This window comes from Dendropsophus ebraccatus, chromosome 11 (genome assembly GCF_027789765.1).
Source record: "Dendropsophus ebraccatus isolate aDenEbr1 chromosome 11, aDenEbr1.pat, whole genome shotgun sequence".
Lineage (NCBI taxonomy): Eukaryota > Metazoa > Chordata > Amphibia > Anura > Hylidae > Dendropsophus > Dendropsophus ebraccatus.
In genome coordinates, this window is record NC_091464.1 from 3,110,277 (window position 1) to 3,135,315 (window position 25,039).

The window sequence follows — 25,039 nt, forward strand, 5'->3', positions numbered from 1 at the left end:
CCATGTATTATTAAATCTTTGTGATGTAATTCTCAGTGGAGGGGGGGGGAGGTAGGGTGTTATTGGTATAGGATGAGTTGCTATGTACTTTGGCAACATTGGAGGGGGGGGGGTCCTGGACGGAGGAGGTTTTTTTTTTCTGATTTCTCCCTTTTTTTTTTTTTTTTCTTTCTTTTTTTTCTCATTGAATGTCTATCGTTCGAATTTTGACCTGGAACGTCAGGGGAATGGCTGACAGGGTTAAGAAACATGCAATTATGGGTGTAATCATAAGACATCTTCCTGCAATAGTTGCTCTGGTTGAGACCCATATTCCTAGGGATATTGAAATTGTTAGCAAAAGGTGGGCCAAATATGAATTTCACTCTACCCTGTCATCTTATTCCTCGGGCGTCTCAGTTTATGTGCATAAAATGGTCGACTTCGATCTTTATTGTAAGAAAATTGATCTAGAGGGCCGCTATGTTTTTCTTTATGGCAAGCTAAGTGGAGTATTGGAAGTTTTGGAAGCCTTGGTTGGGTTTGCGAGTAACAAGGATTATGTTGCCCTCTATTCAATGGGCGACTATAATGGTGTATGGGATAGTCAAAAAGATCGTAGAGGGAGGCGCTCTGGGTGGGGCCTTGACCCAACCCCTCTCAAGAGGTTTTGCTCTGAGACGGGCTGGGTCGATGCATGGCAAAAGTTGTATCCTTCTACGAGGGGTTTTACCTGCTTTAGTGCTTTCCATCAAGCGGCCTCTAGGATAGATTTAGTGATCTGTGATGAAAACTCTGTGTCCTATATAAAGAAAATTAGGGTGGAACCTAGATCGGTTTCTGACCACTCCCCGATCTCCCTAGAAATAACTTTTTCATAAATCCCGGGTCTCTGGTCCATTTAAGATAAATTCGCATTGGTTCACGGTATTAAATAAGAATGAAGAGTTTTGTAGGGAAATATTATGGTTTTGGTCAGCTAATAAATCTTCCACTTCGGTTATAATTGCCTGGGATGCCATGAAGGCTTATATGAGTGGGGTCTTTTTTAAGGATATTCTGGAAGCAGTTGTTGAAGTGGAAGCTAAAAAATTAGTGTATGAACAATGCAACTCCCAAGAGTCTTGGGCAGCACTACAAGAAGCCCAGAATAAATATGAGGCTATTTTAAAAGAAAAGGCACAACAACAAAAAAATTTTTCAGGGCCAAAGAAAGTTTATTGCAGGGGGCAAACCAAATAAAATTCTTGCAAATATTCTTAAGGGTAATCAAGAAAAGACTTCTATTTCTGCCATCAAAACCCAGGGTGGGATGGTAACAAATGTGGATGTAAAGATAAAGGAGGAAATTGTCTCCTTCTTCTCCTCATTATATAGCTCTGAGGCACCGGTTGGTGCCAATAAACATACTCTTTTTTTTGAGTAAACTTGCCTTACCAGAGCTGACTCGGGAACAGAGGGAGCTCTTGTGTGGGGACATCACCCTGGCTGAACTTAGTGAGTCTCTTAGTACCTTTGTAGGCAATTCTTCTCCTGGGGCCGATGGACTCCCTTTTCAATTCTATAGGAATTTTTCTGGTGTCGTCTTGCCCATTCTCCTGGACGTTTTTAATGAATCCTTTAGGGGAGGGATGCTACCGCAGACAATGAGAGAAGCCCATATAGTGTTAATTAAAAAGAGGGGCAAGGACCCCGTTGAGATTTTATCTTATCGCCCTATATCCCTCCTGAATACGGACGTCAAACTACTGGCTAAAATCCTGGCCTTGAGATTAAAATCTGTAATAACTAACCTTATAGGGGAGGAGCAAGGAGGTTTTATGCCAAGTAAAACTGTCCATGACAACATTCAAAAGGTATTTGCTGCTATTCAGGCGGATTGTCCCGGGCCCCGCTCCATCCTGTCTCTTGATGCTACTAAAACATTTGACAGGGTGGAGTGGGGCTTCTTATGGCCAGTAATGGAAAAAATGGGTCTGGGCGGGCATTTTCTGGAGTGGGACAAGTTATTGTATCGGGGGCCCATCAGCGAGACTGATTCTTAATGGTTCTCTTTCACACTCTTTTGATTTATCTAGGGAAACTCGTCAGGGGTGCCCCCCTCTCCCCCTTATTGTTTGCAGTCTATATGGAGCCTCTGGCGGAATGGGCAAGACACCACTCAGAATTCCAAGGCTTCGGCCTGCTAGGTGCTGCAAATAAAATTTTGTTGTATGCAGACAACATTTTGTTGTTAATGAGAGATCCCGTGAGAGTTTTGCCGGGTGTTGTCTCTGCACTTGAGAAATATGGCAGCTTTTCGGGATTGGAAATAAATTGGGGAAAATCCTACCTGCTCCCCCTGGATGAAGAAATAACTTCTCCTTTGGGGAAAGTTAGGATCTTGAAACAATCTGATTCATTGCAATATCTAGGGGTACAGATAACCAGAGACCCAGGGAAATTTGTTTCAACTAATTTAACATCTTTTGAACGCAACCTAGGGAAGCGTATTAAAATATGGAGGAAGCTCCCAATTGCTACTGTGGACAGGGCCGCAGTTATTAAATTAGTTGTATTGCCTCAGCTTCTGTTAGGAACCGGACAGCAGGACAAGACAAGACAGTGAGCCCTAAGCTCAGCCCCGCCCACTGTCCTCTACCTACTTGCCACTATCCGCCCTAAGATGGCGGCGAGCAACTGGGCGGCAGTCCCTGCACTGGCTAGGTGAAACACAAATACAAAACAGACAAACACAATAAAGAATAGTCCACAAGCCGGGTCACAACAGTCGGGCAGCAAAAGTACAAAATCAGGATCCAAAGGCGTAATCAGAAAACAGGCAATATGATCAGGGGCAGGCAGCAAGCAAGGGAGGTCAGAGGTACAAAGCAGTAGTCAGGAGATGCAAAGAAACAGAATCCACAAGCAGGCAGAGACTAAGTCAATAACCGGACAGGCACAGGCAGAAGCTGAAATCTTAAATAGGACACCAGGAACCAAGTCCAGAAGATGATAGGAGGGACCAGCTGTCAATCACTGAGGCAAAGGCAGGTTAACCGTTACATGACCAGGGAAGCTTAGAAGCACAGACACGGGTGGGGCAGGGAAAACAATTAGCAGACCAGAAGAAATAAGACACAGTTCAGACAGGGCAAAAACAAGGCAAACAAAACACAGAATAAATGGAAGATTATGGCCAAAATCGCAGTCTTTGGCGCAGAGGTCTAATCTTCGCAGCAGAGGGTGGCACTGATGCCTTTTCAGGCGCGATCATGACAGCTTCTTTTTCTTTTTGGTGCTGCTCCAATTTGGATCAGCATTGCATGGATCTGCCGGATTGAGGTGAAGCTGGGAAGCCTCATTTGGGGCAGGAAATATTTAGCTTTTGCCGCTCCAAGTAGTAGGGGGGGCTTCAGCATGCCGAATCTTCGACTATATTTTGTGGCCAGCCATTTTGTACGTATCCTTAAACGGGTAAAGTAACGAGGTTTTCGCACATTTATTGTTTTTGAGTAAACACGATAATTCTTTTGAGTTTTTAGAATCAGGGAATTTGATGCAAGGGATATTTAAGAGTTTTTCGTTCTGTACACTTATTGAGAAAGTATGGGTATATATTAAAGATAAATGTGGGATAGTGGGTAGCTCACAATTCACTCCGCTTTGGAATAATTCTTTTTTGCAGCAGTTTATGAAAATACCCAGCAGACAATTCTGGATTGGGAAAGGAATCACACGGGTGGGTCAGATATGTGAAAATGGTTCACTTATAAAATTTGAAAGACTAAGGGAGGTTTATGGTTTGGAAGTGAATCACTGGTTTTATTATAAACAATTAGAGTTTGCAAAACTACACACTGGAGAGGAGCAAAGATTTAGAATTTTAAGTCCGGCTTTGTTTAATAAATTGATCGCTGATTCGGCATGTAAGAAGTCCCTCTCATACGTTTATAGGTCTCTGGTGCCGGCGGTTCCATGCAAGAGTATGGATAGATGCTGGTCCAGATGGAGCAACCACTTGGGTGAAATAGGAGAGGATAGTCGGGAGCGGATCCTTGGGAACTTAAATAGGGTTTCATTGAGTGAGGCTCACAAATTCATCCAGTTTAAACTATTGCATTGTGCTTATTACTCCCCAAAACAGTTAGGGAAAATGGGTTTCCCAGAAAAATCCTGTTGTCCGAAATGTGAGCAGGAGGATGTCGACCTTATACACATGCTTTGGTTGTGTGGCAGTATTGGTAGTTATTGGGGTGAAGTATGCAATGCACTTGATTATAGGCTGAACTATAGTGTTCCCAGGAATCCGTTAACCTTAATTCTTGGTGACTCAAGTAAGATTAAAAAATATGAGACGCCTATTGTAAGGGTGGTGTTCTATGCGAGGCTGGTGATCCTCAGAAATTGGGTCTTTTTTTCTTTTTTTCCTGGTTTCTCACCTCTGTCCTGGTTGGGTGGGGTGGGTAGGGGATAAAATGTAAAATGCTCTTTTCTTTCATTTTTTGTAATATTTTAGTACTATGTACACATCCTGTGAAAAAAGAATTAAAATTTAAAAAAATAATAATAATCTGGCAGAATAATGGAGGAGTGCTCCATGTTTCATCTTAGGAAGAAAGTCTCTGAGGTTCTTTACTTGCTGTTCACTTGATGCAAGAAGCTAAAATGGTTGAAGCTAAATATGTTCCTAATGTTTCTTTCAGATATGTAGTTTCTTGACCGGAGCTACAGAGGTTTGGAACAGCCCACAAGCCGTCCCCTATGCCTACAAAGGAAGCGAATGGATTGGATACGACAACCAGAAGAGTTTCCAAATCAAGGTGTGAAGACATCTGACTCTTTGCTGCCAGCTGCTTATAGAATTCTTACTATTTTACCACATTTTCTATTCTATTATATTTTGGAATAACCTTAAGCAACAATCAGCATTACTCTTTCTCTTTCAAATCAGCCATGGTCAGGAAGTTGTATAGTTCTGTAGTTTACTTACAGTACTTATCAGCTGCTGTATGTGCTGTATATTTTTGCTAGGCTGAATGGCTACTGAAAAATAACTTTGGAGGTGCAATGGTGTGGGCTCTTCCTTTGGATGACTTTAGTGGGACATTCTGTGGTCAAGGCAAATATCCCCTCATGAGCACACTGAAATCTGCTCTGGGCATCTCTTTTCCAAGTAAGTGTTGTAACTTTGTGTGCACCCCAAGACTACAGACAATGGTGGACCGTACCTTGGCCTAGGACGTGCCTTTTATCATGCAGCTAGTCAATTCAAAGACTACAAACGTCTCTTTAGGACTTGTTATATGGAGTCTGAATGAAAAGCTTTAAAGAATACCACAGACTCATATAACATAAGCAATATAACAACTAATCCTAAAGCTTAGTACCTATATACCTTGTAAACATGTATACTTACCTTTTTGTCCCACTTTTGCTCCTTAAATACTCCTTCTCAGTGCCGAACTCTGGAGTGAGGTAGTAAGGGCCATGCCATGGCAGACTCCTGCCGCACAAGCCCACCCTACCACCCCTCACCTGCTCAGCAGGTTACATTACACCCAGGGGCATAACTAGAAACGGCCGGGCCCCCTAGCAAACTTTTGATTGGGCTCCCCCATCCCTTCCCCACTGACCACTAAGCTGTTAAAGGGGTTATCCAGCGCTACAAAAACATGGACACTTTTTGCCCCACTCTTGTCTCCAGGTCAGGTGTGGTTTGCAGTTAACCTCCACTTACTTCAATGGAACAGAGTTTCTGACTCCACCCAATCTGGAGACAAGAGTGGTGCAAAAGTGGCCATGTTTTTGTAGCAATGGATAATCCCTTTAAGTATAGTCATCAGGAGTGCTTTCAGATAAAGGGACATTTGCAGATCCCGGGACGCCCGCTATGACTGCTACAGTGGTAGTTACGCCCCTCATTACACCAGCTGTGACTTAATACCATAAAACACTTATCCAAAAACTATGTAGACAAGAGAGAGAGGGCGAGAAAAGCAGCTGGTCTTTTACTGGTGGGAAAACCAGGGAGAAAGGGGGGAGGAAAGAGGTGGTGGTGGTGTGCCCCATACAGCCAGTAGGCACCATCTCTAAGCAGTCAGACGCCTTCCATGTTGTTATAAATCTAAGTCTCTGCATTGTTATGCTCTGCAGACTGTGCCCCCTCTCTGCTGAGCATCCTACATCATTAGCTCATAGACAGCTCACCCTTCTATAGCTCCTAGTGCTAAGACTGAGCCTTAGGTTCCTATTAGACAAGCCTGAAAGGGCGCTCAGCCAATCACTGTCCGTAAAAAACGCAGCGCCAGAAAGCAAGGGGAGGGCGGAAGGAGACCGGTATCGTGAACAGGTAATGTATGACAGTATTCAATAGTTAGCGGTCAGCCATGCATCGCTATTACATGTGCGGTCGACTGCCGAGGATTTTGGTGTCGGACATAAAGAAACAATCAGCCGATGATCATTGTCTTTATTACATTAAGTGATAATCTGCCGAATGGGTCTGATAACCTGCAGATTATCGCTCCATGTAATAGGGCCCTAAATAGTAATAGCATAAACATCTGTTTGAGGAGACATAATCGCCACGTTGGACAGTAAGTAACCAGCAATTACATGAGAAAGTGCTGAAGGGTTTGAATGACTTTATATTGAGGCGTTTTATGTAACTATGTTTAGTCCATTGGTGTCCAGCCGAGTGTGAGGAGGATCAGTGATAATACAGGAAGGTAATGGCTGGGGCGCCGCACAAACACCCCTTACATAGGTCCTTTATGGAGACCAAACACCCCCTGATAAATCAGATGAAGAACCAGATGAAGGGACTGTTCAGTCTCAGTAAGTGACCCTCGGGATGAATCTTCTTCACTGTTTGTAAAAATTATCATGGAGAAAGGACGTAAATACCTATAACATGCACAATAGAACGCCCCTTTCTCGAATATACATGCATATCTTCTGTTATAGTATATGGCGGCATTAACGTTACATTTATTTCCTATGCAGACTGTAAAACACCAACAATAACAGCGGCACCAAACACAGCAGCAGCACCAACCACCGCCGCGGCCGGACAGCCGGGCAGCAGCAGCTTCTGTGTTGGAAAATCCAATGGACTCTATCCCAGCCCAACCAACAAGAGTCAGTTCTATAACTGCCTGAACGGGAACACCTACCAGCAGTCCTGCCAGTCAGGCCTGGTGTTTGACACCAGCTGCTCTTGCTGTAACTGGGCATAAAGCCACAAGTCACTGGTTTACTGACAAGGAATAAACAGACCGGACATATCAAATGTACACGCCTCGTTTGGTTTAGTTTTTGTTTCAAGGATAATACTAGGGATGGTCCGAACCTGCCGAGGTTCGGGTTCGTACGAACCTAAACTCTCGGCAATGATTCCCGCTGTCTTTCACCTCTGTGGAGAGGGTGGATACAGCCTGAGGACCGCCTGGAAAACTGTGATACAGCCATAGCCATAGGCCACAGTTTTCCAGGCGGTCCTCAGGCTGTATCCACCCTCTCCACGGAGGTGAAAGACAGCGGGAATCATTGCCGAGAGTTCAGGCTGTACGAACCCGAACCACGGCAGGTTCGGACCATCCCTAGATAATACGTCATTTGTACGATTAACGTCTCTATAGAAAGAAACGGATCAGATACTTATCTTGGGTTTTATACAAAAACAGAGCAAGAATTATTGGCAGGAACAACATTACCATCAAATTAGTCACAATATCCTAATAAACAGCCTACGAGACAGCAAGACAAGGCTCTGATCCTCACCACCTAGGATGGAATCAGCATAATAAACACAACTAGCATTCCAACGGACGGCTGAATTTAAATGTCTTCAAAAGACCCATCCCTGGTGTCCAGTGGGGCGATTCATTCTTCTGCCAGGGCCGGGCCTTAGCATCGCAATGAAACTGATTCTGGATTGGCACTCTATTGCTCTGGGCTCCAGCAGCCCATAGTAATGGACCACTGATCTTATGGATCAATGTATAGGGTGGACAGCATAAAAACGGAACCCCCCAAAATGAAAAAAAAAAGTTGTTGTTTTTTCCAATTTCAATGGTTTGGGATGTATTAATTGCAGAAAATCAGAAGAAAGAAGAAAAAGACGGAATCACAGTATAGGCATTTATCAATCACTATATTTTAACCAGGGCCAGCCTTAGGGTAGGTGGCATCATGCGTGGAATTTGATTTGGGCGCCCCACCCCCCAATTGCAGGACTATCAAAATGTTAGGGGGCTTTAACACACACAGATATCGGACAGATTTTTGAAGCCAATGCTAGGAATGAATTTGAAAAGAGGAGAAATTTTATGTGTTCCTTTATGAATGTATTGCCCCTCTGACTGGAGGTATGTATGAGCCATGTTGTTGCCCCTCTCTGTATATATGAGCCATGTTGTTGCCCCTCTGTATATATCATATATACAGAGGGGCAACACAACATGGCCCCTATATAAAGAGGGGCAACAAACAACCCAACACAAATGGGTCATAAATAGTGTTGAGCAAATACTGTTCGATCGAATAGTGAGCTATTTGATAGTATCGAATATTATCGAATAGTACACCAAATATTCAATAAATATTCGATAAGCATTCAAATCCCCCTTCCCTTTTCCTGAGGTCTCACTGTGGACTTGGTGAACCTCCAAGTGGTCGAATAGATGTTTTTCAATAATTGAATACTTGTTGACATAGATTTTATTGGGATCAAATATTCGATCGAACGTTCAAATATCTGGGAGATATTCGTACGAATATCGAATATTTCACTATTTGCTCATTACTAGTCATAAACACAGTGATGCCCCGCTGTTAATGATCACACTGTATATCACTATACAGAGGGATAACACAATGATGTCATAGAAGAGGTTAATGCATACAGTGATGTCACAGGACAGGGATAATGTCAGAAAGCAGGTACAATAGTGATGTCACAGATCAGTGAGGCACACAGCATCATAACACAAGTGATGTCACAGCACAGCGGTAATATAGGTTGTGATCTCATAGATGAGAGATAACAATCATGTCGCAGAATAGGGAACGACAGTGGTGTCCTCATATGTGGCAGAGTAGTCACAGGTAATGGGATCCCCTAAAGCTCAACCACCCCCCCAACAGCAGAGACCCGCAAACCGGCTGCAAGACTACAACTCCCAGGATCACAATGCACATTGTGATTATCATTCCTGGGGGGTGATTGGTTGTCACCAAGGGGTTCCTCACTTGTTTCTGAGGACTTTTGTTTTCGCCACAATTCCCAGAACAGAGGAAACTCACACCTCACAATAACATGGTGCATTAAGTTTATGACCTCATAGTTCCTGATATATTCTGCAACCTGCCACATGTAATTGGGTAGACCGTGGTTACCCCATTAATCCACATACACTTCTGAGGCACAAAGTCACTAGCCTGGCATGCACCAAAGTTACCAGGCTGCCCGAGTACAGCACCAGGCTACCTAAGTACAGCAATGTCTTGACAGGAAAGTCATTCAACTTGATGTTGAAGACCCGAGTTTCAGTCTGTAGTCCTGATTAGGGATGAGCGAATCGGCCTGAGGTTCGCGTTCATATGAACCTGAACTCTCAGCTTCTGATTCCCGCTTTCTGCGCCTATGGCTATATCCCAGTTTTCCAGGCGGTCCTCAGGCTGTATCCACCCTCTCCACGGAGCGGACAGACAGCGGGAATTAGAGGCCTTAAGCTCAGGTTCATATGAAACCGAACCTTGGCCGGTTCGCTCATCTCTAGTCCTGATACTGCAACATATAGTACACAGGTTCCATGAACAGTGGCTGATGCTGGCTAAGGGGGGCATAGGCAGCCATGTGTCCTTCCTTGTGGCATCTACAACGCTGGATTTGCCCTGGACTCATTGGCAGGGATTCTAGTTAACTAGTCCTCCTCTAGTCTAGAGGGGGGCTAATTAAACACTTGGGACCATCGCTATTATGTTGCCCACCTTTAAAACCTGTTTCCTTTTTACTGCACTCCGCCTCCCCAGATGTTTCTTACCTGCTGATGGCACAGATCTGGCGTTCCGAGAAGGTGCAGACGCTGCAGGGACATCATGGAGGTATCCACTACGACCTTCTCCAGGATAGTTCAGGAGTAGAGTTGTCTGGCTCCAGCCATTTTCTTGCCAGGTGAATGAGGTCATACATCGGGGACCTGGCTGGCTTGTCTAGACTGTAGCCCCAGTTGTGGCCCCTCCAGGCACGGACAGCAGCTGTCACTCCCAACCAGGCAAGAATCTCCAATTTCAGCTAGTATAGTCCTTGACCCCCTGCTCACCGAGGTCATAGCAAGCTTTTTGTGGCTCAACAGTCATCTGTGGAGCAATGGCCTCTGCCCCCTTTTGCTCGGCCACCCGCTTAAATACCATCAGATGGGCCTCAACATCATCAGCAGCCGTCATCTCTCGCAGAGCACAGCGCACATCCTTTCTGATTTTGGATGGTGCAGAGGTTTCATCCCCTACACAATGTGGACAACCAGACAAAACTGCTGACTGTAGGGCTGCAATTTGCTCCATAAGCAGACAATTAGTCTTATCCTACCGAGCATTAGTCTCTACTGGAGCATGTTGTTGCCGAGCATTAGCCTCTACTGGAGTCTGTTGTTGCCGAGCATTAGCCTCTACTGGAGCCTGTTGTTGCCGAGAATTAGCCTCTACTGGAGCCTGTTGTTGCCGAGCATTAGCCTCTACTGGAGTCTGTTGTTGTCGAGCATTAGCCTCTACTGGAGCCTGTTGTTACAGAGCATTAGCCTCTACTGGAGCCTGTTGTTGCCGAGCATTAGCCTCTACTGGAGCCTGTTGTTGCCGAGCATTAGCTTCTACTGGAGTCTGTTGTTGCCGAGCATTAGCCTCTACTTGAGCCTGTTGTTGCCGAGAATTAGCCTCTACTGGAGCCTGTTGTTGCCGAGCATTAGCCTCTACTGGAGTCTGTTGTTACAGAGCATTAGCCTCTACTGGAGCCTGGTGTTACAGAGCAGTAGCCTCTACTGGAGCCTGTGTTGCCGAGCATTAGCCTCTACTGGAGTCTGTTGTTGTCGAGCATTAGCCTCTACTGGAGCCTGTTGTTACAGAGCATTAGCCTCTACTGGAGCCTGTTGTTGCCGAGCATTAGCCTCTACTGGAGTCTGTTGTTGTCGAGCATTAGCCTCTACTGGAGCCTGTTGTTACAGAGCATTAGCCTCTACTGGAGCCTGTTGTTGCCGAGCATTAGCCTCTACTGGAGCCTGTTGTTGCCGAGCATTAGCTTCTACTGGAGTCTGTTGTTGCCGAGCATTAGCCTCTACTTGAGCCTGTTGTTGCCGAGAATTAGCCTCTACTGGAGCCTGTTGTTGCCGAGCATTAGCCTCTACTGGAGTCTGTTGTTACAGAGCATTAGCCTCTACTGGAGCCTGGTGTTACAGAGCAGTAGCCTCTACTGGAGCCTGTTGTTGCCGAGCATTAGCCTCTACTGGAGTCTGTTGTTGTCGAGCATTAGCCTCTACTGGAGCCTGTTGTTACAGAGCATTAGCCTCTACTGGAGCCTGTTGTTGCCGAGCATTAGCCTCTACTGGAGAATGTTGTTGCCGAGCATGAGCCTCTACTGGAACCTGTTGTTGCCGAGCATTAGCCCCTACTGGAGTCTGTTGTTGCCGAGCATTAGCCTCTACTGGAGCCTGTTGTTACAGAGCATTAGCCCCTACTGGAGAATGTTGTTGCCGAGCATTAGCCTCTACTGGAACCTGTTGTTGCCGAGCATTAGCCCCTACTGGAGCCTGTTGTTACAGAGCATTAGCCTCTACTGGAGCCTGTTGTTGCCGAGCATTAGCCCCTACTGGAGCCTGTTGTTGCCGAGCATTAGCCCCTACTGGAGCCTGTTGTTGCCGAGAATTAGCCTCTACTGGAGCCTGTTGTTGCCGAGAATTTGTCTCTACTGGAGCCTGTTGTTGCCGAGCAGTAGCCTCTACTGGAGCCTGTTGTTGCCGAGCAGTAGCCTCTACTGGAGCCTGTTGTTGCCGAGCATTAGCCTCTACTGGAGCCTGTTGTTGCCGAGCATTAGCCTCTACTGGAGCCTGTTGTTGCCGAGCATTAGCCCCTACTGGAGCCTGTTGTTGCCGAGCATTAGCCCCTACTGGAGCCTGTTGTTGCCGAGCATTAGCCTCTACTGGAGCCTGTTGTTGCCGAGCATTAGCCTCTACTGGAGCCTGTTGTTGCCGAGCATTAGCCTCTACTGGAGCCTGTTGTTGCCGAGCAGTAGCCTCTACTGGAGCCTGTTGTTGCCGAGCAGTAGCCTCTACTGGAGCCTGTTGTTGCCGAGCATTAGCCTCTACTGGAGCCTGTTGTTGCCGAGCATTAGCCTCTACTGGAGCCTGTTGTTGCCGAGCATTAGCCTCTACTGGAGACTGTTGTTGCTGTATGCTAGCTTGTAGCAACAGCTTTACCAGCTCATCTATGGTGTTTGACTGTGCAACACAGCAGCAGGCTTAACCCAGAGCATCAGCAAACACAGTCAATATTTTACTCCACCGTTGCCCCTAGCAACCATTATCTGCCGCATCCAAAACACCAATTGTAGGGTTCTTCAGTAGGGGGTAGCATATAGTGACACTGTCCATAAGCCACTTAAATGTAAAACTCCCACTTGGCTTTATTGTTGGCATACGAAGGTTCCGGCAAACATAAGCATAGCAACACCGTGCAAAAGCAGGATACAAATAACCACCTGCCCGGCTGGGCTCTAACTATACAGAGTTATCACCTCACTCAAATAACAGCAGTGTGTGAACAGGCCCCATGCTCCTTTACCAAGCAGTGTGTGAACAGGCCCCAGGCTCCTTTACCAAGCAGTGTGTAAACAGGCCCCAGGCTCCTTTACCAAGCAGTGTGTGAACAGGCCCCAGGCTCCTTTACCAAGCAGTGTGTGAACAGGCCCCAGGCTCCTTTATCAAGCAGTGTGTGAACAGGCACAGACTCCTACAGCTTCCATCGTTCTGGAGCGATTAGCCCCTGAATGCACCTGAGCACAAGGTGTGGACTGGAGTGGGGAGGGAACGACAGGTCCCACTACCAAACTACCATCATGAATGGAGAGAACAGTCAGAGGTGCCACATTTCTCTTCCTCCCTCATGTCAAAGTTATCATATTAGGTGGCCATAGAAGGTATAGGTCCAGGGGCGTAGCTAATGTCTCCTGGGCCCTGGTGCGAGAGGCCAACTTGGGCCCCCCCTTTCACGACCAAGTGATGCTATTGGTGTATATATATATATATATATATATATATATATACATACACACCAAGACAGATATTACCAATAACACCAGCATATTGGAAGAGAAAGTATTATCACCGTACATATTACTGCCATACTGTTACCGACCAAATCCTGTATACTGAGACCTATATTACCAGTAATACCAGTATATAGGAAGGAAACATTACCGCCACACCACAACCACTACCATCACCACCATATTGTTACTGACCAAATCCAGTATACTAAATCACCTCATCCAGTCATATAGAGGTGGCCCCAGCTCTACACAGGCTCTATACACCATATACATTACAGTGCAGTTATATCAGGTGACTCACAGGAGACGTCTTCTCTGATCAAAGTTCTTCCCTTTTCATCATCTTCTCCATCCGTCCTGGGCCGTTATGAGAACTTCTTCGAGCCACGAATCCACAGAATCTGCCAGACAGACATATTAGTCTCCTCACTCCGGCACCATCCTCATCTATATACACACTGCACATCTGTATTGGCCCCTTTACTCCCTCATTTAGTGGGTAGCCCTGACTCTATGTGACCCCCTAATAGTATATGCCCCCCTCTGTGTATTCCCTCTCCCCCTATGTTGGCCCCCCAAATAGATGGCTCCTCTCCCCCCATGTTGCCCTCCTTATAGATGGCCCCCTCTCCCCCCACCCTCCCTTATAGATGGCCTCCTCTCCCCCCTCCTTATAGATGGCCCCCTCTACCCCCTCCATATAGATGGCCCCCTCTACCCCCTCCCTTATAGATGGCCTCCTCTCCCCCCTCCTTATAGATGGCCCCCTCTACCCCCTCCCTTATAGATGGCCTCCTCTCCCCTTCCTTACAGATGGCCCCCTCTACCCCCTCCCTTATAGATGGTCCCTTCTCCTCTCCCCCCTCCTTATAGATGGCGCCCTCTACCCCCTCCCTTATAGATGGCTTCCTCTCCCCCTCCTTATAGATGGCCCCTCTACCCCCTCCCTTATAGATGGTCCCCTTCCCCCCCCCACCTTCATAGATGGCCCCATCTTTCCCCCCCACCCTCATAGATGGCCCCCTCTTTCCCCCCACCCTCATAGATGGCCCCCTCTACCCCCTCCCTTATAGATGGCCCCCTCTCTCCTCACCCTCCCTTATAGATGGTCCCCTTTCCCCCCCTCCCTTATAGATGGTCCCCTTCCCCCCCCCCACCTTCATAGATGGCCCCATCTTTCCCCCCCACCCTCATAGATAGCCCCCTCTATCCCCCCACCCTCACAGATGCCCCCCTCTTTCCCCCCCACCCTCATAGATGGCCCCCTCTTTCCCCCCCACCCTCATAGATGGCCCCTCTTTCCCCCCACCCTCATAGATGTCCCCCTCCTTCCCCCCACCCTCATAGATGCCCCCCTCTTTCCCCCCCACCCTCATAGATGCCCCCCTCTTTCCCCCCACCCTCATAGATGGTCCCCTCTTTCCCCCCACCCTCATAGATGCCCCCCTCCTTCCCCCTACCCTCATAGATGCCCCCTCCTTCCCCCCACCCTCATAGATGCCCCCTCTTTCCCCCACCCTCATAGATGCCCCCCTCTTTCCCCCCACCCTCATGGATGCCCCCCTCTTTCCCCCCACCCTCATAGATGGTCCCCCCCCCCCGTGTGCAGGCTGATAAAAAACAAAACAAAACAAAACTTAACTCACCTGACAACGCGCTCCCACGTTGATCCTCTCTCCTCCTGGTCTGTCCCTGGCTGCTGCGCGGCTGTCGGGGGTGTTGGGTCTTATCCCCGGCAGCGGGCGCATCCCAGAGCTCCCTGCACGCCGGAACCGGAAGTCAGGGCCCAAGGCGCGCAGGGAGCTCTGGGATGCACGCGCTGCCGGGGATAAGACACAACACCCCCGGCAGCCGCGCAGCAGCCGGGGGAAGACGGAGCCGGACTCTTGTGGCCGCAAGCAAAACAATGCTTGCGGTCACAAGAGTGATTGATTGGGAGGGCCTCGCGGGGCCCCCCTTCGTGGCGGGCCTGGTCGCGGCGGTCGCTGCATAGGTCATTAATAACATGACTGTCCATAGGCCCGGAGCATATTATCATAGCTGCAGATATATATATATATATATATATATATATATATATATATATATATATATATAAATATTACGTATATGAATTACCTGCCCTGAGATTCTTCCCTTCCAGCTTCTGATGGGAATGTCCATCTCCTTGCCCGTTCTTTCTTCTAGTCGTTCACCTATAGTAGAAGTCACAGGTGTTATAATAAGTTCCTGGAATGGAGAGCCTAATATACAGATAAAACCATGGAAGGGAGAAATAATCGGGAAAATGCAACAATATCGCACAAAATGGCTGCTTTATATTCACCATAGTGGCACATATGGTATGTAGTGGGTATGTTAGTGGCACATATGGTATGTAGTGGGTATGTTAGTGGCACATATGGTATGTAGTGGGTATGTTAGTGGCACATATGGTATGTAGTGGGTATGTTAGTGGCACATATGGTGTGTAGTGGGTATGTTAGTGGCACATATGGTATGTAGTGGGTATGTTAGTGGCACATATGGTATGTAGTGGGTATGTTAGTGGCACATATGGTATGTAGTGGGTATGTTAGTGGCACATATGGTATGTAGTGGGTATGTTAGTGGTACATATGGTATGTAGTGGGTATGTTAGTGGCACATATGGTATGTAGTGGGTATGTTAGTGGCACATATGGTATGTAGTGGGTATGTTAGTGGTACATATGGTATGTAGTGGGTATGTTAGTGGCACATATGGTATGTAGTGGGTATGTTAGTGGCACATATGGTATGTAGTGGGTATGTTAGTGGCACATATGGTTTGTAGTGGGTATGTTAGTGGCACATATGGTATGTAGTGGCACATATAGTATGTAGTGGGTATGTTAGTGGCACATATGGTATGTAGTGGGTATGTTAGTGGCACATATGGTATGTAGTGGGTATGTTAGTGGCATATATGGTATGTAGTGGGTATGTTAGTGGTACATATGGTATGTAGTGGGTATGTTAGTGGCACATATGGTATGTAGTGAGTATGTTAGTGGCACATATGGTATGTAGTGGGTATGTTAGTGGTACATGTGGTATGTAGTGGGTATGTTAGTGGTACATGCAGTATGTAGTGGGTATTTTAGTGGTAAATGCGGTATGTAGTGGATATGTTACTGGTACATGCGGTATGTAGTGGGTATGTTAGTGGTACATATGGTATGTAGTGGGTATGTTAGTGGCACATATAGTATGTAGTGGGTATGTTAGTGGCACATATGGTTTGTAGTGGGTATGTTAGTGGCATATATGGTATGTAGTGGGTATGTTAGTGGTACATGTGGTATGTAGTGGGTATGTTAGTGGTACATATGGTATGTAGTGGGTATGTTAGTGGCACATATGGTATGTAGTGGGTATGTTACTGGCACATATGGTATGTAGTGGGTATGTTACTGGTACATGCGGTATGTAGTGGGTATGTTAGTGGTACATATGGTATGTAGTGGGTATGTAGTGGGTATGTTAGTGGTATATATGGTATGTAGTGGGTATGTTAGTGTTAGTGGTACATGCGGCATGTAGTGGGTATGTTAGTGGCACATATGGTATGTAGTGGGTATGTTAGTGGTACATATGGTATGTAGTGGGTATGTTAGTGGCATATATGGTATGTTAGTGGCACATATGGTATGTAGTGGTTATGTTAGTGGCACATATGATATGTAGTGGGTATGTTAGTGGCACATATGGTATGTAGTGGTTATGTTAGTGGCACATATAGTATGTAGTGGGTATGTTAGTGGCACATATGGTATGTAGTGGGTATGTTAGTGGCACATATGGTATGTAGTGGGTATGTTACTGGTACATGAGGTATGTAGTGGGTATGTTAGTGGTACATATGGTATGTAGTGGGTATGTTAGTGGTACATATGGTATGTAGTGGGTATGTTAGTGGTATATATGGTATGTAGTGGGTATGTTAGTGGCACATGCAGTATGTAGTGGGTATGTTAGTGGTACATATGGTATGTAGTGGGTATGTTAGTGGCACATATGGTATGTAGTGGGTATGTTAGTGGCACATATGGTATGTAGTGGGTATGTTAGTGGCACATATGGTATGAAGTGGGTATGTTAGTGGCACACATGGTATGTAGTGGTTATGTTAGTGGCACATATGGTATGTAGTGGGTATGTTAGTGGCACATATGGTATGTAGTGGTTATGTTAGTGGCACATATGGTTTGTAGTGGGTATGTTAGTGGCACATATGGTATGTAGTGGGTATGTTAGTGGCACATATGGTATGTAGTGGGTATGTTAGTGGTACATGCAGTATGTAGTGGGTATGTTAGTGGCACATATGGTATGTAGTGGGTATGTTAGTGGCACATATGGTATGTAGTGGTTATGTTAGTGGCACATATGGTATGTAGTGGGTATGTTAGTGGTACATGCAGTATGTAGTGGGTATGTTAGTGGTACATGTGGTATGTAGTGGGTATGTTAGTGGTACATGCAGTATGTAGTGGGTATTTTAGTGGTAAATGCGGTATGTAGTGGATATGTTACTGGTACATGCGGTATGTAGTGGGTATGTTAGTGGTACATGTGGTATGTAGTGGGTATGTTAGTGGCACATATAGTATGTAGTGGGTATGTTAGTGGCACATATGGTTTGTAGTGGGTATGTTAGTGGCATATATGGTATGTAGTGGGTATGTTAGTGGTACATGTGGTATGTAGTGGGTATGTTAGTGGCACATATGGTATGTAGTGGGTATGTTACTGGCACATATGGTATGTAGTGGGTATGTTACTGGTACATGCGGTATGTAGTGGGTATGTTAGTGGTACATATGGTATGTAGTGGGTATGTTAGTGGTACATATGGTATGTAGTGGGTATGTTAGTGGTATATATGGTATGTAGTGGGTATGTTAGTGTTAGTGGTACATGCGGCATGTAGTGGGTATGTTAGTGGCACATATGGTATGTAGTGGGTATGTTAGTGGTACATATGGTATGTAGTGGGTATGTTAGTGGCATATATGGTATGTTAGTGGCACATATGGTATGTAGTGGTTATGTTAGTGGCACATATGATATGTAGTGGGTATGTTAGTGGCACATATGGTATGTAGTGGTTATGTTAGTGGCACATATAGTATGTAGTGGGTATGTTAGTGGCACATATGGTATGTAGTGGGTATGTTAGTGGCACATATGGTATGTAGTGGGTATGTTACTGGTACATGAGATATGTAGTGGGTATGTTAGTGGTACATATGGTATGTAGTGGGTATGTTAGTGGTACATATGGTATGTAGTGGGTATGTTAGTGGCACATATGGTATTTAGTGGTTATGTTAGTGGCACATATGGTATGTAGTGGTTATGTTAGTGGCACATATGGTATGTAGTGGTTATGTTAGTGGCACATATAGTATGTAGTGGGTATGTTAGTGGCACATATGGTATGTAGTGGGTATGTTAGTGGCACATATGGTATGTAGTGGGTATGTTACTGGTACATGAGATATGTAGTGGGTATGTTAGTGGTACATATGGTATGTAGTGGGTATGTTAGTGGTACATATGGTATGTAGTGGGTATGTTAGTGGTATATATGGTATGTAGTGGGTATGTTAGTGGCACATGCAGTATGTAGTGGGTATGTTAGTGGTACATATGGTATGTAGTGGGTATGTTAGTGGTACATGCGGTATGTAGTGGGTATGTTAGTGGTACATATGGTATGTAGTGGGTATGTTAGTGGCATATATGGTATGTAGTGGGTATGTTAGTGGCACATATGGTATGTAGTGGGTATGTTAGTGGCACATATGGTATGTAGTGGTTATGTTAGTGGCACATATGATATGTAGTGGGTATGTTAGTGGCACATATGGTATGTAGTGGTTATGTTAGTGGCACATATAGTATGTAGTGGGTATGTTAGTGGCACATATAGTATGTAGTGGGTATGTTAGTGGCACATATGGTATGTAGTGGGTATGTTAGTGGTACATGTGGTATGTAGTGGGTATGTTAGTGGTACATGCGGTATGTAGTAAATGTCGAAGGTCAATAAAGGCAGACCATGCCACTGCTACTGTCTGGGCAGTGCTTGCTGTTTTGGTGGAAATGTCATAGCATTATGACATCACAAGCAGTATGACATCACAGGCCCACCCCCTGACAGTTCCATTTGGTCAGTCCTTTTGGTTGCTGTAAAATCAGCCTTTTTGCGGAGAGCTGCCCAGGTGATCGCTCGATCGTCCGGGCAGTCCATAGCAGATGTCTGCCTCCATTTATTCCACGGTGCGACGGCAGCAGATCGCTGCTATCATTGTCGTTTGTCTTTCAACATGTTGAAAGACAAATGACAGCAATGATCAGCCGACATCCTTCATGTTGGCTGATCGTTGCCTTCTATTACGTGGGATGATTATCGGCCATAACGGCCAATAACACTGGTCAACAAATTTTCAAAACTTGTTTGGTTCAGAAATAAAATTCTCCATTTCTTAATGATTTTTATGTGCTGAATTCAAATATCACGAGGAAAAAATGCTAATTGGCTCTAGTGGTGAGTTCCACTATGATCTCCACATATATGCAGCTGTGAGCTTCCAAGCTCGCTGCATTCACATGTTCCATGAAGTTGTCTGTGTGCACGGACATATGTATAGCCCATTGGTTTGTATTGGGCTATTCAGATGTTCAGTGTTTTGACGGATCCCCAATCCATTCCGTGAAAAAATAGGCCATTTCATTACTTGGGGGGGCTGGGGATGACCCAGCTGTCGTGGTCCATGTGGGAACCAATGACAGGATACAAGGTAGGTGGAGGTCTATTAAAAATAATTTTAGAGAACTAGGTGCTAAATTGAAGGGAAGGACCTCCAAGGTGGTATTCTCTGGAATACTGCCTGTGCCATGCGCATCGCAGGAAAGACTGCGGGAGCTGCGGGAGGTAAATGCATGGCTCAAGTCGTGGTGTAGAGAAGAAGGGTTTGGGTTTTTAGAGCACTGGGCTGAATTTTCATTGGGGTACAATCTGTTTTCCGCAGATAATTTGCACCTTAATGAAAGGGGGTCCGCTGTGCTGGGGGAGAGAATCCTAGAAGGGGTGGAGAGGTTTTTAAACTAGGGATGTGGAGGGAGGACAATGTAGTGTGTAATATAGTGGCGGATAGGTTAAAGAGGGGACAGAACATTAAGGTGGGAGGAGAAGGGTCCTGTGGGGGGAGGATAAGAGCAGTGGATAGGGAGAAGGGTCCTGTGGGGGGAGGATAAGAGCAGTGGATAGGGAGATCCATATGTTGCGGATGAACAGTGAGGATGATTGTAGTCACAGCACTGTAATAAATCCTATTTCTTATAATGTAGCGGGAAAACTCGATGGTAATATAAAGTGTATGGTTACTAATGCCAGAAGTCTAGCCAGCAAGATGGGGGAGCTGGAGGCCTGGGTGCTGGAGGAGTCCATTGATGTGGTTGGTGTGACTGAGACATGGCTGGACTCCTCACATGACTGGGCTGTCAATAGTCAGGGATTTGCATTGTTCAGAAGGGACCGGGTGGGCAGAAGCGGAGGAGGAATATGTCTGTATGGTATAAGGACAGGACGGGCAGAAGCGGAGGAGGAATATGTCTGTATGGTATAAGGACAGGACGGGCAGAAGCGGAGGAGGAATATGTCTGTATGGTATAAGGACAGGACGGGCAGAAGCGGAGGAGGAATATGTCTGTATGGTATAAGGACAGGGCGGGCAGGAGGAGGAGTATGTCTGTATGTCAGAAATGATATTAAAGTGAGTGTAAAAGATGCAATAGTGGGCGATGATAGTGGGCAGGATATGAAGCGGCCACCGGGAGATCGCACTGCCGGGGGACAGAGGGCTTATATCGATCAGCCACCGGGAGATTGCCCCCCCGGGGGAAGGGGGGGCGCCGGCTGTACTGAGGGGAGGGGGGGGGGAGCTGCACTCACAGGAGCGACCACCGGGTGAGCAGAGAGAGTGGGTACGCTTCGGGTGGGGGGATACAGGGTGCAGGGCGTGTGAGGGCGAGCAAACACTATGGAGGGGGGGTTGGGGGCCTGCTATCAGAGAGGGAGGGAGACAGTGATCAGCTGCAGCAGCTGTCAGTGTCTCACTGTTCTCCCTTACTTCAATGAGCCGGGTTAGAAGTGCTAACCCGACCCATTGAAGAGAAGAAGGACATGTGATGCCGTCTCGGAGGGTGCGGTCCAGGAGCATGGAGCGTGTCGGGTTGGACTGAGGTTTGATGATTCTAGGCATTCGGTGGAGGTGAATGCATCTAGATAAGAGCAAAACTGTGCAGAATCAATAATAACTTTATATTGGAAACATGGAAAGCTATGGGTGGGCAATGTATTAATGCAAAAATAATTTGGGGGGGGGGGGGGAATACCCCTTTAAGACCCCTATTATCCAGTCAGACCAGACACTGCAACCATGGTGGCAGTCTACCTTATACAGACTGCCACCTACAACACTTTTGTTGTTTACCAGAAGGCACAGGGGGGCGCTCACATTCTTACAATCTCAGGAGGAGGTGATTGAGCGTCTCCTGTTTGATTCTCCTGCCCCTCAGCAGTCCTTTGAGTCTGAGGATGTGCGCAGACTCACAGAGCGCCACTTCCCACACCCGGTCCCTGCCACTGGTGTCTGAAGGTATCCCCAAAAAAGTGATTCCCGCTTTTATTTCCCCTCACGTGTCCATCCCAACCAGGCCTCTGTGCTTACCCCCGTTTTTAAAAGTTATCAAAGTGTGGCCCACTATTAAATTTATTTCGGAGACGCCAAAAAGGGTGGGGGTGATACTCTGTAAGGACTAAATTTCTTTATCACTTCTGTTTTATTTTGTGGTTTATTCTTTCAGGAGAGGTCTTATATTTTTGTCCAAATGGCATTAAATTTTAAATAATTATTGTAAAAAAAAAACAAACAAAAAAAAACTATCCACTTCTACTAGACTCCAACTGCTGGCCACACAATCCCTGTACTGTCATCAGTAATCTGATCCCACTCTCTTTAGTAACAGCCCATAGGGACCCCCAAAAAGTGACCCAGGCTATGATTGCCTACATAAATGAACCCATTGATCACGCTCCTGAATTCCTTAATTCTTACACCCCTAATGTCAGTGCACCTTTTTGATGGCACAGCCAATTGAGCATATTTTATTTTTACAATTAAAGGCAACATTATTTTGGAAAAGTAGCATTTGTGATCATTTGATCATCTTTCCACTGGTCTTATGACTATGTCCACCCACAGAAGTCTGTAATTTACATTCTTAATACTGGATTCTCATACTGGGATAATTTTTTTTCTTTTTTTGTTTTAACCCTTTCCTCCTTGTGCTTAAAAGGCCATAGCACTTGCATTTTTTCACCTAGAAACCCACATGACCCCTTATTTTTTGCGTCACTAATTGTACTTTGCAATGACAGGCTGAATGCATAAAGTACACTGCGAAACCAGAAAAAAATTATATGTGTGGTAAAATAAAAAAAAAAAAACGCATTTCTTTTATTTGGGGCTTTCTCGTTTTTACGCCGTTTGCCCTATGGTAAAACTGACTTGTTATATATGTTCCTCAAGTCGTTACGATTACTATGATATATAACATGTATAACTTTTATTTTAGCCTTTAGCCTTTTATTTTAGCCTGTAAAAAATTCAAACCATTGTTACCAAATATACGTTCCTTACAATTGCTCCATTCCCAGGCTTATAGCGCTTTTATCCTTTGTTTTTTTTCTGCGCCATGATGTTTACTTTCTATCGGTATCTTGATTGCGCATATGCGACTTTTTAATCGCTTTTTAATACAATTTTTCTAGATTTAATGTGACCAAAAATTGCAATTTTGCACTTTCGGATTTTTTTGCGCTTACGCCGTTTACCGTGCGAGATCAGTAATGTGATAAATTAATAGTTTGGGCGATTACGCACGCGGCGATAGCAAACATATTTATTTAATTATTTTTATTTATAACACGGGAAAAGGGGGGTGATTCAAACTTTTATTAGGGGAGGGGGCTTTTTATTGATAATAACACTTTTTTTTTTTACACTTATACTAGAAGCCCCCATGGGGTTAGGGTTATTCCCCCTGGGGCTAGGGTTATTTCCCCTGGGGTTAGGGTTATTCCCCCCTGGGGTTATGGTTATTCCCCCTCGGGGACTTCTAGTATAAGTGCACTAATCTCTCATGGAGATCTATGCTGCATAGATATGCAGCATAGATCTATAAGATAGGCACATTGATTGCTTGCGGCTGCTGCAGCCGGAAGCAATCGAGTGCCGAGCCGGGATCAGCGCCATTACGGCGCTGAGCTCCGACGGAGAAGGATGTGTGGATCGCTCCTCCGGGACGTTGTCTCGACATCAACCAGGGATGGATGCACCAGGGATGGCTACATTCAAGTAATCGGATGCAGCTGTCACATGGCAGCTCTGAACACATGGAGGCGGCCCTGGACGTACAGGTACGTCCAGGGTCGCTTAAGGGTTAAGGATATCTAATAATAAAGCTGTTTAATATCAATACACTATGGGTTTATTAACAATTTTGTTTGGGTTTTGGCTGGACTTTTGACCCAACAATACTGAAATACTGTTTTCACTATGGGGACTAGTGATACTTTACTGTTCAGATGAATGGTTTTGGACACTGTCTCTTTATATATTTTGAAGGTGATTGGTTGTTTCCTAATTTCCCCGGACAGGGACCTGTTATGGTGTTACCACATTGGTTCCTCATATAGGGATTGATGTGGCTACAGAGGTGTTGTATGACCAGTCACTATAAAGTAATATACTTGTCATCATAGCCCTACAAGTGTTCTTTCATATTTTGGAAAAAAGTCCAGTTTTCCACACAGTTGGATCTGCCTCAATTTATTTTATATATATTTCCCTTCACTAAAGAACTTTTTTTTCCTGCTACAACTAATTACATGTCAGACCAGAATGTTTTTCTTGATGTCATCAGAATGACACAAATGCAAGATATTTGCTTCTGTGGAAAGACATGGTCATATTTACAGGTAGTTGCTGTTTTAGGGACATGCCCCCTTAGGGGTACTCAGCTTTAATTCTCTACTTTTTGTTGCCAATAGGAATTCACAGTTTTTACACCTGTTGATTTTTAAAATGTGTTTGTTAATTTACCTGTTGTGCATGGATTTTTTCCGAAATACATTCCTTATGGGGTTTAATTTCCAAAATGGGGTCATTTTTGGAGGTAATCTATTGTTCTAGCAGCTCTATACCCCTCCAAGTGAACAATGTGGCCTAATAGATTTTTTTAAGCAAAATGGGCGCCCTAAAATCATTGGATCCCGCTGTGTGTCCATACATTTAGGGCCACAATAGTTATATATTTGAACTCAGAAGAAATGGAATGATAAATTAGGGGGTGCCTTTTCTCATTGTTATGTGTGAAAGATGGATAACATGTCTTTAAAATGACACGTCGAAGAAAAAAGAAGAATATTTTTGTCACTTTCACCTGCTTTGCGTTAATTTTGAATAAAAACTGTGGGGTTAAAATACTCACTCTACCCCTAGATGAATTCCTTAGGGGGTCTAGTTTCCAAAATGGGGTCATTTGTGGGGGTTTTCTATTGTTCTGACACATATGAACCTCTGAAACTTGGCTTGATGCAGGAAATAAAATTTTTAAAAAGTATGGTTAACCCCTTAGCGTTCCATGACGTACCTGGTACGTCAT

General features: G+C 45.3%; 2 protein-coding genes across 2 annotated transcripts in view; one reads left to right on the forward strand and one right to left on the reverse strand.

Annotated features, from left to right (window-relative positions):
• LOC138767127 (acidic mammalian chitinase-like) overlaps positions 1–7,256 on the forward strand; it is a 29,835-nt gene extending 22,579 nt beyond the window's left edge. The window contains exons 9-11 of the mRNA XM_069944403.1: positions 4,665–4,781; positions 4,993–5,134; positions 6,967–7,256. Coding sequence (XP_069800504.1) covers positions 4,665–4,781; positions 4,993–5,134; positions 6,967–7,199 — 492 coding nt within the window. The 3' untranslated portion in view covers positions 7,200–7,256. The remainder of the gene's footprint in view (positions 1–4,664; positions 4,782–4,992; positions 5,135–6,966) is intronic.
• Positions 7,257–10,746: 3,490 nt separating this feature from the next.
• On the reverse strand, positions 10,747–25,039 carry LOC138768054 (uncharacterized). Its single transcript, XM_069946062.1, has 8 exons — positions 25,028–25,039; positions 21,829–21,902; positions 21,429–21,592; positions 15,398–15,474; positions 11,790–12,449; positions 11,526–11,663; positions 11,196–11,366; positions 10,747–10,938 (listed from the first exon to the last, which is right to left on the reverse strand). Exons 1-8 carry the CDS (start codon positions 25,037–25,039, stop codon positions 10,747–10,749), a joined length of 1,488 nt encoding a protein of 495 aa, XP_069802163.1.

What these genes read in the sequence shown, in the direction of transcription:
- LOC138768054 (XM_069946062.1), bottom strand. An exon ending in CATTGAAGTAAGGGAGAACA is followed by an intron (nt 15,475 to 21,428) that starts GTGAGACACTGA and finishes CTTCTACTATAG; the next exon opens with GTGAACGACTAGAAGAAAGA. An exon ending in CTCGGCAACAACAGGCTCCA is followed by an intron (nt 10,939 to 11,195) that starts GTAGAGGCTAAT and finishes CTGTAACAACAG; the next exon opens with ACTCCAGTAGAGGCTAATGC.